This window comes from Mesocricetus auratus, unplaced genomic scaffold (genome assembly GCF_017639785.1).
Source record: "Mesocricetus auratus isolate SY011 unplaced genomic scaffold, BCM_Maur_2.0 Super-Scaffold_100014, whole genome shotgun sequence".
Taxonomy (NCBI): Eukaryota; Metazoa; Chordata; class Mammalia; order Rodentia; family Cricetidae; genus Mesocricetus; species Mesocricetus auratus.
Genome location: NW_024429197.1, coordinates 74287565 through 74301445, shown reverse-complemented (window position 1 = coordinate 74301445; position 13881 = coordinate 74287565). Strand labels below are relative to the sequence as shown.

The following is a 13881-nucleotide window of genomic DNA, read 5'->3' as shown; positions in this document are numbered from 1 at the left end:
TTGGTTTGATATGTTAACCTAGGTTCTGGTGCTATAATAAAATACCAAAGGCTGGGTACTTTATAAAAAACAGTTTTAATTTGTAGGATGAAGTTCCAAGATCTGGTAGCCTCTGTTGTCTGGTGAGGTCCTACAGTGGCAGCAGTATTGGATGAAGATGAGATCATGTAATGAGATGAAGCAGGATAAACTGAGAAGTGAGGCTCTTTCTATAATGCAGACTCTTTTGGGAACTGTGTTTGTTACTTGTGGGAATTCACTACACCAATAGTTTTTGGGGTACCAGTCTTTGGGTGTGGCATCTGTGCGTGGAGATGATTTCTTATAAGGAAGAGGAGGGATCTCACTTATATCTTGGGAGGTTGGAGCAGAAGCAAGCCTTATGGTTGTTCACATCTCTCTTGGGCAGAACTGTGGGACATGACAGTTGGACTCATGGTGGCTTCCACTTTGTCCTGTATTTGTGAGTCTATATTTCTTTTTTTTTTCTCTGAAACAGCTTTTTATTAAACAGCAAAGCAGAACACAATTTTAAATATTTGTAATGCAGTCACAAAAGGGTTGCAAAATATCTGCAATGTGAGGATTACATGTCCATGTAGCTACTGTCACTAATACATTTGATGATCCCACAAGTCAACACAGCCCAACCTGAGAGCCATCAGCTGCACTAGTGGGTCTTTCCTGTTGTAACATTTTAACATTATTCTTGATATCAACTCCTTTATCAAATGGAAGCTACAAACCAAACAATTTTAAAATTGTTAAAAGAAATTACTGAAATTCTGCAAAGTGGTTGCACTTACAGAAATTCTGGGAAAAACAACTGAGATAAAATACTAATGTTAACAATCATCGCATATACAAAACTCTTATATTCATGATTCATATACTAATATACTCTCAATTAATTTTGTAAAAGTTTATTTCCTGGGTACAAACCTTGAGACCAAACTCTTAACTGGTCCTCTGACATGTGACTTACTTAACCTGCTTACATCAGACTTAGTCTGATTTCATACTGTCCCAAAGTTGCAGCTGTGGCCCAGAGGTAACACACATCTGGAGAGAAAACATTTGGAGTTGGTTACTTCTGTTATCCAGTTTTCCTCCCTATTTGTATCTTTCCTCAAGATTTTCTATTTCTCACATACATGTGGCCAGCACTCTTATCTTTTTAACACCAAACGGGCTATTTTGTGTAAAAGGGACTTTTAGCTTCTCATTGGGACAATTTACATTTCAAAGAAAACCCTTCATTTTTATAGCTTCAATCTATCTTCAATTGATTAAAGAGAAACCATCGATCCTATCTTATTACTAACTATTACAAATGGCAAGCCTTAGCTAAGAAAGTATCTTATTTTGGTTACAGTTCAGGTTACTCTGGTAGGTGACAACTACTGAAGTTACCGTCAGGGAGATGGGGGAGAGGCACACGATGGTGGACAGGGTACAGAAGCTGTGCATTCAGTACATGGTTTGGTCACTGTTCACATGGTTATTCTCTTGTATAGTTTACTAGTTAGGCATATGATAAAAGACAGTGCTAAGCCTATAGATATATAAGCATTGGCAAAACATTTATCTTCAAGTTTCATAAATATCTATCATTCTAATTATAAAGTCTCTACATTTGCACATTTTCATAGACTAATGTAATACATATAACATTAACTCAGGGACGTTTCCTGTTAAGCAGTTAATATTACCTAGATCTGGCATTCTCTTTATAAATACTCAAGGAAGCAAAGGATACTGTAACTTTTGGATCATATCCAAGCTTTAAGAAAAAAAAAGCAGCAACTCCACAGATGAGAGGGAAGTGAAGCCTTTACTTCCTTTTGCTTTTTGTATCAGTTGTTTGAAAAACACTAGAAGCAGACATGAGGTTTTCTATATATTGTCCAAGAACTTGATTTTCTGATTTTAGCTTCAGATTTTCTTCCTTAACTGCATCTACTCTTGCAGAAAGATCTTCAAGTGTGTGCTGCAGTTCCAACACTTGATTAATAAGTCTCATCTTTTCTTCCAGTTCCACCTGAGTCTCAGCATCAACTGCATCCATGTCAGCATTCATCATCTTGGGTAACAGACTTTCAGCTCTTGGATGCACACTCTTTGATGAATGGTCTTGCGTCTGAGGTGCCGGGAGGGGGCGGGATGGGTGAGACGCCTCAGGCAGCGGCTCTCTGAGTCTGTATTTCTTGCTGAATCCCCATAATAAAGACTTTTGTAAAATCCTGTTACACCTGGCACCCAACCTTGCACAATGTTGAGTTTCTTGACTATAATAATGAGGCTTAGGTAGGAGAAGTGATTTCCTAAAGTATTAAGAGACATCGAAATACCAAATGTTTCAATTGTGGTAGAATAGGTCATCTGAGAAGGAATTGTAAGCAGAGTGTTCCTAGAAATAATGTTTCTTCTGGGAATGATCCAAGTAGAAGGCCCAGCCTTCTGGGTCATGCAGAAGGCTGACATTGAATCAATGAAATGTAGATCAACAAGAGACAAGCAAGGCAACACTTTACCATCAGGAAACTCCTTGGGGGGCCTCTTGGAGGCCCCTGTGTCAAACGTGGTATGGTCATTTCCAGGACAAGTAGCAAATCCTGTACTTACTGTAAAAACAAAACAAACAAACAAACAAACAAACAAAACACTGCTCTGGATGATAGAATAGCTTTGGAGGATGAATCAAAAATTCCAGGAGTAAACAGAAAACATATATTTTGATAGACTTCTGTAAACGGCCAAAGCTAAGAATACAAATAAATGACATTATAATTAAGAGATTATTTGACACAGGTAAAGACGTGACTATTAATACTGTAGAATTGGCCTCTTCAGGAGGTAGATGTTTAATTCCTAGGGACTGAAACCCTATCTTAGGTAAAATGAAGCACAAGATGGGTTTAATGCATAGGACAGAGAGGAAGGCTGAGGCCATATGTAGCTAATATAGAAGTGAATCTGTGGGGTCATGATCTGTTGCAGCAATGGAATACCTAGATTAACACTCCTCCAGTCTCAGAAACAGACCATAAACCAACTCATGCTTCTTGGAACTATACAAACTATAAAAAACAGTCACCAGCCATTCAAGCTGTACAGAAATAGGAAACAGTAGCTGTCGAACTCTCAGTGGTACCAATGACCTTACCCTTAAAATGGTTAACTGACAAACCTGTCTGGGTTAGGCAATGGCCTGTGACATCACAGAAGCTACAGGTTTTAGAACATCTGGTTCAGAAGCCGATAAATGCTGGGTATATTGAAGAATCTACCAGCCTTTGGAATTCTCCTGCATTTGTTATTAAAAAGAAGTCTGTAAAAATGTAGAATGCTGATAGACCTGAGAGACTTAAATAAGGTAATTCAGCCGATGGGCTCTTTACATCCTGGAATGCCTTTGCTTTCTCTGTTACCTAAAGATGGTCTATTACAGTTATTGACTTAAAAGACTATTTCTTCACTATAACTTTACAAGAAAAATATAGCGAAAAATTTGCTTTCACAGTGCCTACTTATAATAAGTTTCAGCTGGTCAAGAGATATCAATGGAAGGTTTTTCCCATAGGGAATGTTAAACAGCCTCACCCTGTGCCAATATTTTGTGGAAAAAAATTGTAATTAATTCATGTGCATTTTCTACAATATATAATTTACCATTATATGGATGATATTTTATTGGCTGATTCAAAGGTCAAAACCTTAGAGACAAATGTTCTAAGAAGTAAAGAAAGTTTTTGCCTTGCTAGGGATTATAAATTGCTACTGAAAAAAATACAGAAAGGAGATTCTGTTAATGACTTAGGATATAAAATAGGTCTATATAATATTAGACCACAGCAGGTACAGACCAGGAGAGATCTATTGTGGCTTCTTAATGGTTTTCAAAGATGGCTAGGAGAGATTTCCTATCTTAAAGACCACTGTTGGATTAGAAACTTATGAACTGAATAATTTGGCCAAGACCCTAGAAGAGGAGAAGAACTTAAATAGTCTGAGAGAATTATCAGTTGAAGCTGATAAAGAATTAGCTTTGGTGGAAAGAGAATGTGAGAGGCACGTGTGGATCTTGTGGATCCGAAGCTTTACCTGCATTCTGGCTACAGTATTCCCTAGGGACCCCCTTCAGGGGTTTTGATGCAGAGGGAAGATATTATATTGGAATGGATATTCCTACCACATAAACAGAATCAGAAATGAAAGACTTATATGGAAAATATTTCTGATTTAATTTTAGAAGGGAAATAAAGACTTCATCAACTGACAGGAATGGACCCAGCAGAAAAAAATAGTGCCTTTAACTAACAAGGAAATTTCCTCTTTATGGAGAGATAATAAATATTGACAAAGAGCTTGCAGTAATTTTTGTGAAAGATTAACAACAATTATCCCCCAAATGAGAGAAATAAACTCATAAAAAGAATCATTTGTATCCTTCCATGCATTGTAAGGAAAACACCAATCTCTGGAGTCCCTACATTCTATAATGATGCAAATAAATCAGGAAAGGCAGGATATAAATCAGGAAATATAAGTAAAGTGGTTCAAAACCCTTATAACTCTGTGCAAAAGGCAGAATTGTATGTCATTCTTATGGTACTAATGAACTTTACAGAACCTCTCTCAATACAGTTATGGTTCTCAATATGCAGAAAGAATTGTTTTACACATTGAAACTTCTGGATTTATTCCTAATGAAACAAAATTAACTTCATTATTTATACAATCACAGGAAATAGTCAGGAATATGAATCATCAGATATATATATATACACATACATATATCACCCATCAGATCCTATATGAGTCTGCCAGGTCCTCTAGCTCAAGGTAATGAGGAAATTAATCAGTTATTAATAGGGAGTGTGCTGCAGGTCTCAAATTTTCATAAAAAACACCTTGTCAATAGCAAAGGTTTAAAAAACATGATTTTTTTTATTACTTGGCAACAAGTCAAGGAAATCATAGAAAAATGTTCCTTCTAAAACCAAACTCCTTTACCTGCAAAAAGTAAGCCTAAAAATATACAAAGAAATGAAATTTGGCAAATTGATGTATTTCATTTTACAAAATTTGTAAAATTAAAATATGTACACCATACAATAGACATGCTTACATGATTTCAATGAGCAAGTACTTTGAGTTCTAAAAAGGCTGATTCTGTAACTACACAGCTATTAGAAGTTATGTCCATCATGGGTATACCTGCACAAATTAAAACTGACAATTTTCCAGCACATGTCTCTATTAAAATGAAACAGTTTTAAAATACTATAATATAAAGCATATTACAGGCATACCACACAATTCTACAGGACAAGCAATTGTTGAGAGATTGAATCACGCTTTTAAAAATGCTTAATAAGCAGGTAGGGGGAACCAAGACCCACCACCAGATAAGTTGCATAATGCCCTATTAACCTTAAATTTTCTTAATGCTAATAAGAAAGGAACAACAGCTATAGAGAGACATTGTACAATAGAAAACACTTCTGAGTTAAATCTTGAACTCAGAAAGAAAACCAGGATATATGCTATGTTGGCGAAAGGGTTTCCCTTTCGTTTCCACAGGAGAAGAAAATCTATGGATACTATCAAAATTAATTAAGATTCAATTCAAACAGGAGAAACCTCTTGATAAGGAGGAAGGATAGCTCATCCCCTGGTGTGACAATCCTACATGTTGTAAGAAAAACTCACTAGGGTCAGGACAGGGTTATGTTCTTGCCTTTACAGGAAAATAGAATTAGCTGTCTTCAAAACAATCAAAAGACCTTGGACATCTAGACATCTAAAAATTATCCAGAAAAAATTACTGAGCAAAGAGAAATCTGCCCTATGGTACTTATATTCTCTGCAGGGTAAAATCTCACTACCTAAACATCTATACCTCTCAGTGGAGTCCTGACTCAGTTAAAAATCAAAGCTGGCTTTGGAGTTGGAACATAGTTCTCTTCTTCTCTAAATTCAAGCATGTTGCTAAAAGAAAAATTCAGAGTTTCTGTTTCGCATCAGAAGAGTCACCTAGTGTGGGACAGAAGAAAACCAAAAATCTAGGGACTATTGTTGTCAAAACTCTGTTTCCTCCCCCAAATTCTACTTCTCCCCATATTTATTTTCATCTCTGTAGTGCCTTTCTTTGGATGCATATCTATAAAATATTTAAACTCTCCATTTTGATGTTAACAATGTTTAAGTTTTCCACAGAAAACAATACGTTTTCCCAACAGCAATCTCTAAAATCTCCAGAAAGAAGATGGGGCCCACAACAATGACTCCACCTGGTTTATAATGATTCCATGGAGCTGATAAACACCACTCAAAGATTGACTTTGGACAAAAACAAAAACAAAAATAAAAATAAACCTGCTCAAGACAATTCTACAACTCCAAATTGGCTCGCTGAGTTAGTCCACCTTCTTAACAACTCTCTAGCCAGAATTTCTTATAAGAACTCCAGATAACCCTATCCACTATTCATAGACTGATTGTTACAGACAGTACTCTTGAGACTTAGCCATCATTTTTGTTTTTTTACAGGATCCCATAGAGATATTGTTGCCCCCAAAACAGCTGGAAGTAATTCTCAAAAAAAAAATGATGCCCACTCTCCCAACAGTTGTGATGGACGATTTTTGGATTTTTCTCGGGGTTGCTTTTAATTTATTATTAGGGTTGGGAACATATTAATAATAGACTCAAGAATCTAGTTTGATATAGAAAAAAGAGTAAATAGGCTAGGCTAATAAGGTACATTAATATAATCTACTTTTAAACTATTTTAGCAACTATTAATTATTGGCAATTTACATTGTTGTAGACTCTTGTATATTGTTGCATATGTAGAATTATTTTTGTATTCCTTCTAAGATAATGTGTATATTGATACAAACTCAAAATTATATACGCCATATTATACATGTTCCATATTATATATGTAAAAATATTTTTGTTGTACTACATGTATGAATGTTTCTATATATGCTTAAGATATTTTGTATATTGTTACAATTTAAGGACTTTTTGTCATATTTTACTATACTACCTCTGATCAAGATATTTTTATACATGTATTGCCACAATTTAGAGGTCATTGTCCTCATGTTGCACATATGTTTAAAGATTGCTCAGTTTTCTATGTGATGCTCTAGTCTGTAAGCTATGTAGGTTATTGAGAAGTACAGGTTATAGTCATCCATGTTTGTCATTCCTAGTTATGTTTGGTTCTCTAGATGCATAGAGATGTTCCCCCATAGATGGATAATCTTCAAACACTTCAAAGATCTACAGAACATGGCATTGAAATGTTTTAATAATCTAGGATTCTGCTGACATGAGATGTGACTGCTCCTGGAAGCACCAAGCTATTCCAGAGCAAATGACGGGCACTGGAGACACCCCACATGAGCTTGTCTTCTTCTTTGCAAAACTGGTCTATTGGGCAAAGAACTGCCCTTGCCTTCATTGCTATCAGTAAGCATGCTGTCCAGTCTGGACAAGCAGGTTACAAAGATAAATGACTGCTGAACCTTGCCAAGACAAGTCTGCTGCTTCTGAAAATGGTCTGTGAGATGTTCCAGGCCTTCGGCCACAGTTGACTGCACCAACGCTGCAGAGAGACTCTGGGTGACTGTCCAGACAACCAGCTGTTTCTGTCATTTCTTTCATCTTTTGGAAGTCACCTGCTTGCACTTCCTGCTTGCTCTGGTAATGTTATTTTCCTTCTGGGGTCTTTAATGGGATTGAAGGCTAGATAGTCACATCTTAGCTCAGATGTTTTAGGATAAGACAGCTATTGGAATAATTTTTGTTCTTTGCCAATTACCTGTCACCTGTATGTGTTTCTTGCTTGGTGTTCTTGTTGGTTGTAGTTCTATTTTTGGGTGTGTTATTACCCTTTCTTTCTTTTGGACAATACTCAATATTTGTTCTTACTATATAGTTTTGTATTAGGTTTAGAACCTTCTCTTATTTAGACTAAAGGGGAAGTGTTGTGGGAATTTATTCCACCAATAGTTTTGGGGATACTGGTCTTCAGGTGTAGCTTCTGTGTTTGGATATGATTTCTTATAAGGAAGAGGAGGGGTCTCACTTTCTCTTTTGGGGTGTTGGAGCAGAAGTAAGCCTTGTGGTTGTTCACATCTCCCGTGGTTAAGACTGGCAGGACATGGCAGTTGGACCCGCTGTGGCTTCCACTTTGTCCTGTATCTGTGAGTCTCTATTTCCCCATTTCTGTTGAGTTCCCATAATAAAGACTTCTGTAAAATCCTGTTACCCTTTTTTTTGTAGTGACAGAATTCCTAACAAAAACAACTTAGAGAAGAAAGGGTTTATCTGGGCTCACACTTTGAGGGAGTAGACCGTTATAGCAGGGAAGCCATAGTGACAGTTTAATGTGTGTGTGGGGGATGGGTTACATTGCATCTACAACCAGGAAGCTGAGAGCCATGAATATTGATGTTCAGTCCACTTTCTCCTTTATATTCAACACAAGGAGTGGTGCTGCCTAATTCAGGTGGGTCTTTCCTCTTTAATTAAGTTAATCTAGAATCCCACAAAGACATGCCCTAAATCATGTATCTCCTGGGTGATTCTAGATCCTGATAAGATGACAATCATGTTAATCTTCATGGGAACTAACCAGGGTCTCATTGTGACTACATTGGCCCCTTTCTAAGGCAATGTTCCCATTGAACAAAAAAACACTTCTTTACATTCTATCACTTCTCAAAGTCCATACAGTGAGGACCAAGCTTCTAGCTGATGTTGTGCCCAAATTCTGAATGCCCAAATCATTAAGAGACAGATTTCGATGCAAAAGCAAATAGTCTTTTATTGTAGTGGTTTAACGAGCAAACCCCATTAGCTTGGGCCTTTCATCCATTCACCACGACAGATGGCTGGAGAAAGACCCTGAGAAACCATGAGTCGGGGATCTTAAAGGGTAGCATAAGGGGAGTGTCTAGGGGTACACAACAGTCTCAGGATTGGTGTGTTTCTAAGTTTGGACGACCTGCCCTGTGTTGACTGGTCAACTGGTTGTTATGGCCCAGGGCAGTTGCTATGCTCTGTATGTCACTGTTGTGCACTGTCTGTAAAGCACACCCAGAGTCGTAAAGCACAGCCCCGCCAGCTAACTTCTGATTGGTTCCTTGCCATGAGGAGGACATCTGACCTCCTAGTGACCAGGACAGGAGCAGCAAGGTCATGTGGGCACATGTTAGCCTGTCATGGCTGCTAAAATGGGGGACTGGTCACTTCACTGAAGTGTTGGGGACTCATCCAAACCGTAGCAGCTGGTGTGCTGGGTGGATTAGTCAGGGTTCTCCAGTGGAGCAGAACAGTGTGTGTGTGTGTGTGTGTGTGTGTGTGTGTGTGTGTGTGTGTGTGTGTGTGTGTGGTGGGAATGGCTCTGTAAAGATAACTTGTGTTTTACCAACTGCTGTCAAAAGACCTTCATCAGGGGAAATCAAAAGATGACAGAATTCCAAGACTCTGGAAGAGTCCTGAGTCTGGGTGTGGAATCCTCTAGGCTCTGCTGTCTGCTTCTGGTGAGGAATGACCGGTGCTCAGTGGAGAGAGGGAGGGAGTGGAACTTAGAGAAAGCAGCCTCTAAAGTGGGTGGGGGAGCTCCTTTTATTCAGAGGTGGAACATGGGGAGAATGTGCCTGGCAGATGAGAGCAACTGGCTGTCAAACCAAGGCAATAGAGGGGGCTGAAGGCACAGCTTCACCCTGAGTCCATGGAGAGGAGGCGCAGAGCTGGAGACTTTCCCAGCAGCTCCCATAGAGCTGCCCGTGCCTGCTCCTTCCCTCTGGGAGCAGACAAGAGTGAGCCCTCCCACTTGGCTCCTTCCTGGCCTTCGGGATTTGACCCACTGATCCACTTCACAAGCAGCTGCATTCTCTGTCTGCCTCCCCGCCCATTCCTTCATGCTGCTTTCTCTGGGCAGCCAGACAGGAAGCCATCTGCCAGGGAGCTCGGTGCGCTCCCACAAAGAAGGCCTGGCCCCGACATTGAGGTTCCTTCAGGGCCTGCTCTGCTGGGGAAACAGCTGTGGGGATAGCCTGAGGCTGAGGGAGCCTTGAGGCGGCTGCTTGTTGGCATCTCAGTGGGCCAGGAGACAGAGAAGGGAGTGTGGCTGTGCCTTCCTCCTTTTTCTCTTATTCCATCTGGAACCCCAGCCCATGGAGTGGATCTCTCCATACCCGGGAGGGGTTTTCCCTCTTAAGTTAGTCATCTCTGGAAATGCCTTTTTAGACAGACCCATGAGTGAGCCTCACTAACACCCTAAGCATCATTTTTTTTAAATCAAGTGGACAGTCATACCCATTTATCCTATTGATGTATGTGTCCATTTGTTCCAGAAGCAGTCCCTCAGATACACCCAGGAAGAATGCTTTGTCTTTTCTCCAGATAAGCCCTAACCCAGGCAAAAGGACACCAGCAAGGTATTCCATGTGACCCAACAGTCTATCTCTCTGTCGTTCAATCAAACACTTCTTGAGTACCTCGCATAGTGTTCAAGGAAGGTGTATCTGCTTGGCTTTAAGGAGTGACAAACACTGGCAGGGCCATCTTGTGAGACCTTATTCCTTAGGACATCCCTCCTCCTCTACGTGACCAAACTGACCTCATCAGGGTCATCTTCTCTTTTTGGATTCCCTGTCCCCACGAGCATTACTAGGAAGAATCCAAGTGGTCAGCCAGAAAGTGTCCCTGGCCTCCCCATGGTGATGGCTACTTCCAGCCTTAAGAGCCCTCCCAGGTTTCCCCACTGCCTCCAGCAAAGGGCCAAAACTCTGTGGTGAGCACTGATATGTGTGTCTCCAACGCCTCTGCTGAATCTGCCGCCTGTGATTTGACCATTGGAAAGTGGCCCTTAGGAGCTCTTGGAGGTGACACCTTAGGGGCAGAGCCCTAACCCAAAGGGACTGGTGTCCTTGTAAGAGGAGACACTGGTGAGTTCTCTGCCATTTGAGGACACAGCAAGAAGCTTTTTGTGTGACTTTCCCTAGGGAGACAGACATTGAGACTTCAGAGCCCTGGGACAAGAGAAGGGGTCATAATCCCAGTTTGAGGGTTTTTTAAAATGGCTTTTTAATCCCTACCAATGGACAGTTTCCATTTCTCTGTGGCTTCCCCCCATCAGTAAGCTTTTGTTTTCCTGAAATCAGCTCATTTCCCCTCACATACAACAAGTCTCTCTGTGCCTGTCATACCACAGAGAGCAGAGGAGGGTGGGAGTCTCCTCTCACTCACTTGACAATTACAGAGACAGACTCAGCTACTGCTGTAGAAGGGGCACAGGGATATCCTTAACCTCTAGACAGAGGGAGTGAGAGTGATCATGAGGTAAGGCACCCTAGGCCCCTTAGAGCGGTAGAGAAGGACTCTGGGGTCCCTCTCCATCTGAGAAGCCTGTAACACTTGCCAACAGACATTCCCATTTTACACTGTGCCATTTCTATTTTGTAAATCTAATGGGCAGGAAAAGAACGCACCTGCCATCTGCTCTCAATGCGAACAAATGTCTTTTTACCCCAGGCGGGGCACTGAGAACAAGCCAAAGCAGTCATCCCACCTGAGTTCACCTTGGCAAATCCAGTGAGTTCTGTGCAGTTCCTCATGGGAGGATGATCATCACTGAGAAGTCCACCCCAGCATGGACCATAACTCAGGATGGCTGCACTCCAGAAATATCCTGCATGACAATTTGGAGAGTCCCCTCTCCTCAGCAGTAATTACTGCTTTTATAACGGTGAGGAAGGGATACGTGAACTTTATTTCTGGAGTCACATAAGACTCCCTCCTCATCCAGGATGGGATGTTTCAATTTGGAGGCTGCTATACAACAAGGCTCCTGCACTGTGAGCCTTGAACTTTAGACTTGAAGAGATGACACTACAGATCCTCTTGGAAGACTTGTTGGTGCTGACCCCCAGCAGAGGATACCCTGAGTGTCCACACCCTCCCCACCCCGCCCATCAGGGGACGCCCTCAGTGTCCACACTTACGTCTGACCCAAACCAAGACACCTCCTTTTTTCTCCACAGAGAAGTAGATTCTTCTATTCCTTTTCCCTAAGTCACTCATCATTCGGTGTTGTGAAGGCCAGCCTAGGTACTTCTCCTAGTTAGCTTTAACTACTAATGACACAGCCTAGAATTATGTGACAGATAGACTCCACTGAGGAACTGCACAGAGTATATTGACCTGTGGGCCCGTCTGTGGGGGATTATCTTAATTAACTGATGTGAAAGAGCCCATCCTAGAAAGGTCGTTCTGGCACTATAGGAACTAAGCCTGAGTCCGTGAGCAAGGCAGAGAGCAAACTAGCCGGCAGTACTCCTCCACTGTGCCTGTCTCCAGGCCCTGCGTTGGCTCCCTTCAGTGACAGACTATGACCTGAAAGGGTAAACCCTTTCCTCTCCCAAGTTGCTTTGGTGAGAATGTTTCATGATAGATGCAGAAAGGACACCAGGACAGCGCCCACCTCCTCCACCCCATTATCATCTAGGAAACAGTAGGGACCTGTCATGTCCCCGAGACTATACTTAACTTGGCATATGCAGCAGGTCCTCCATCAGTGTTGTGAATTAAATGAACAGAAGCAAGGTGCTTGCTATAAATACACCCAACAAATGGGTATTTTCAATCTTATAAAGGGCATGTATAAAAGCAACAACAGAAAAACCATAGTCCCATCAAACCCAGTGTTGACCTGCCAGAAGCTTCCCCCACCCGTGGTCAGGAAAGTGCCCAGAATGATTCCTCTTGCTGTTTCTTTTCAGCACTAAGCCAAAAGTTATAGTCAGAGAATCAGAGCAATTTTTATTCTTGTGTGAAAAGGATCAATTATTTATTTTTGAATTGACAAAAATTATATATATTTGTGGTATACAGCATGCTGCTTTGAAATATGCACATATGTTGGAATGCCCAAATCAAATTTGTGACCACCTTACTTCACTTCCTTAGCATTTATCTGTGGTAGGAATGGCTTACATCTATTCTTAGCACAGTCCAAGTATACAGTGTTCTGCATCTTTACATATTAAGTGTAGCTCTCGTTAAAGAAGCCACCTCTTTGATGGAGACCATTACAGGAAACCACACCTGGTCCAAATGCAAACAACAGACTGTGGGGTGTCCAGTCTGAATCGATACATCTCCAACATAACTCCAACAGGCAGAAAGATGGCAGGAGCAAGAGGACGAAGACATCTGCTGTGAGACAGTGCCCCTCTGTGTGGCATGTGTTGCACCCATGAAATTTCTATAATAAGGCCTCCTAAACACGACGTGGACAATGGCAACACTCAGCAACATGCCAATGTGGATGGCAGAAAATCTCACAAGGCCCCACCCTTACATGAATAGCTACAGGCAGCTAATGGCTGCAGAGAGGGGGAGGACCAGTCTTCTCCAGGGATGCGTTCCTGACAGGTTATCCAAGTCCAGTGGTCAGCCCTAAATAAATGCACATATGAGAAACACTAGGGGAACTCAACAGGTTGTACTTACTTGTGGTAATAGTGATTAAGGAATGAGAGGAACAAGAGGACAGTCTTTCTGAGAGGCGGCAGAGGTCGTGGCAAGAGTTGGAGGCAGGAGAAGGAACAGTGGGAATGATGTAAAATACGGTACCTGGCTTGGTCAGGGTTACTGTTGCTATAATAAAAAACCATGAGCAAAGCACCTTGGGGATGGAAGTATCTATTTGTCTTACATTTCCACATTGCAGTCTGTCACTGAAGGAAGTCAGGACAGGAACTCACACAGAGAGGAGCCTGGAGGCGGGAGCTGATGCACAGGTCATGGAAGGATACAGCTCACTAGCTTTCTCCTCATGGCTTGTTCTGT

At 41.1% G+C, this 13881-nt stretch overlaps 1 protein-coding gene and 1 long non-coding RNA gene across 2 annotated transcripts in view; one reads left to right on the top strand and one right to left on the bottom strand.

Moving 5' to 3' along the window:
- Positions 1-1815: 1815 nt before the first annotated feature.
- LOC101826190 (short coiled-coil protein) lies at positions 1816-2187 on the bottom strand. The gene has a single exon (XM_040757355.1). The coding sequence runs from the start codon at positions 2081-2083 to the stop codon at positions 1835-1837; it is 249 nt and encodes an 82-aa protein (XP_040613289.1). The 5' UTR covers positions 2084-2187; the 3' UTR covers positions 1816-1834.
- A 1075-nt stretch (positions 2188-3262) lies between these two features.
- Positions 3263-13881, top strand: part of LOC121144146 — a 33542-nt gene continuing 22923 nt past the window's right edge. The window contains exon 1 of the long non-coding RNA XR_005881453.1: positions 3263-3376. This is a non-coding gene — a long non-coding RNA (uncharacterized LOC121144146). The remainder of the gene's footprint in view (positions 3377-13881) is intronic.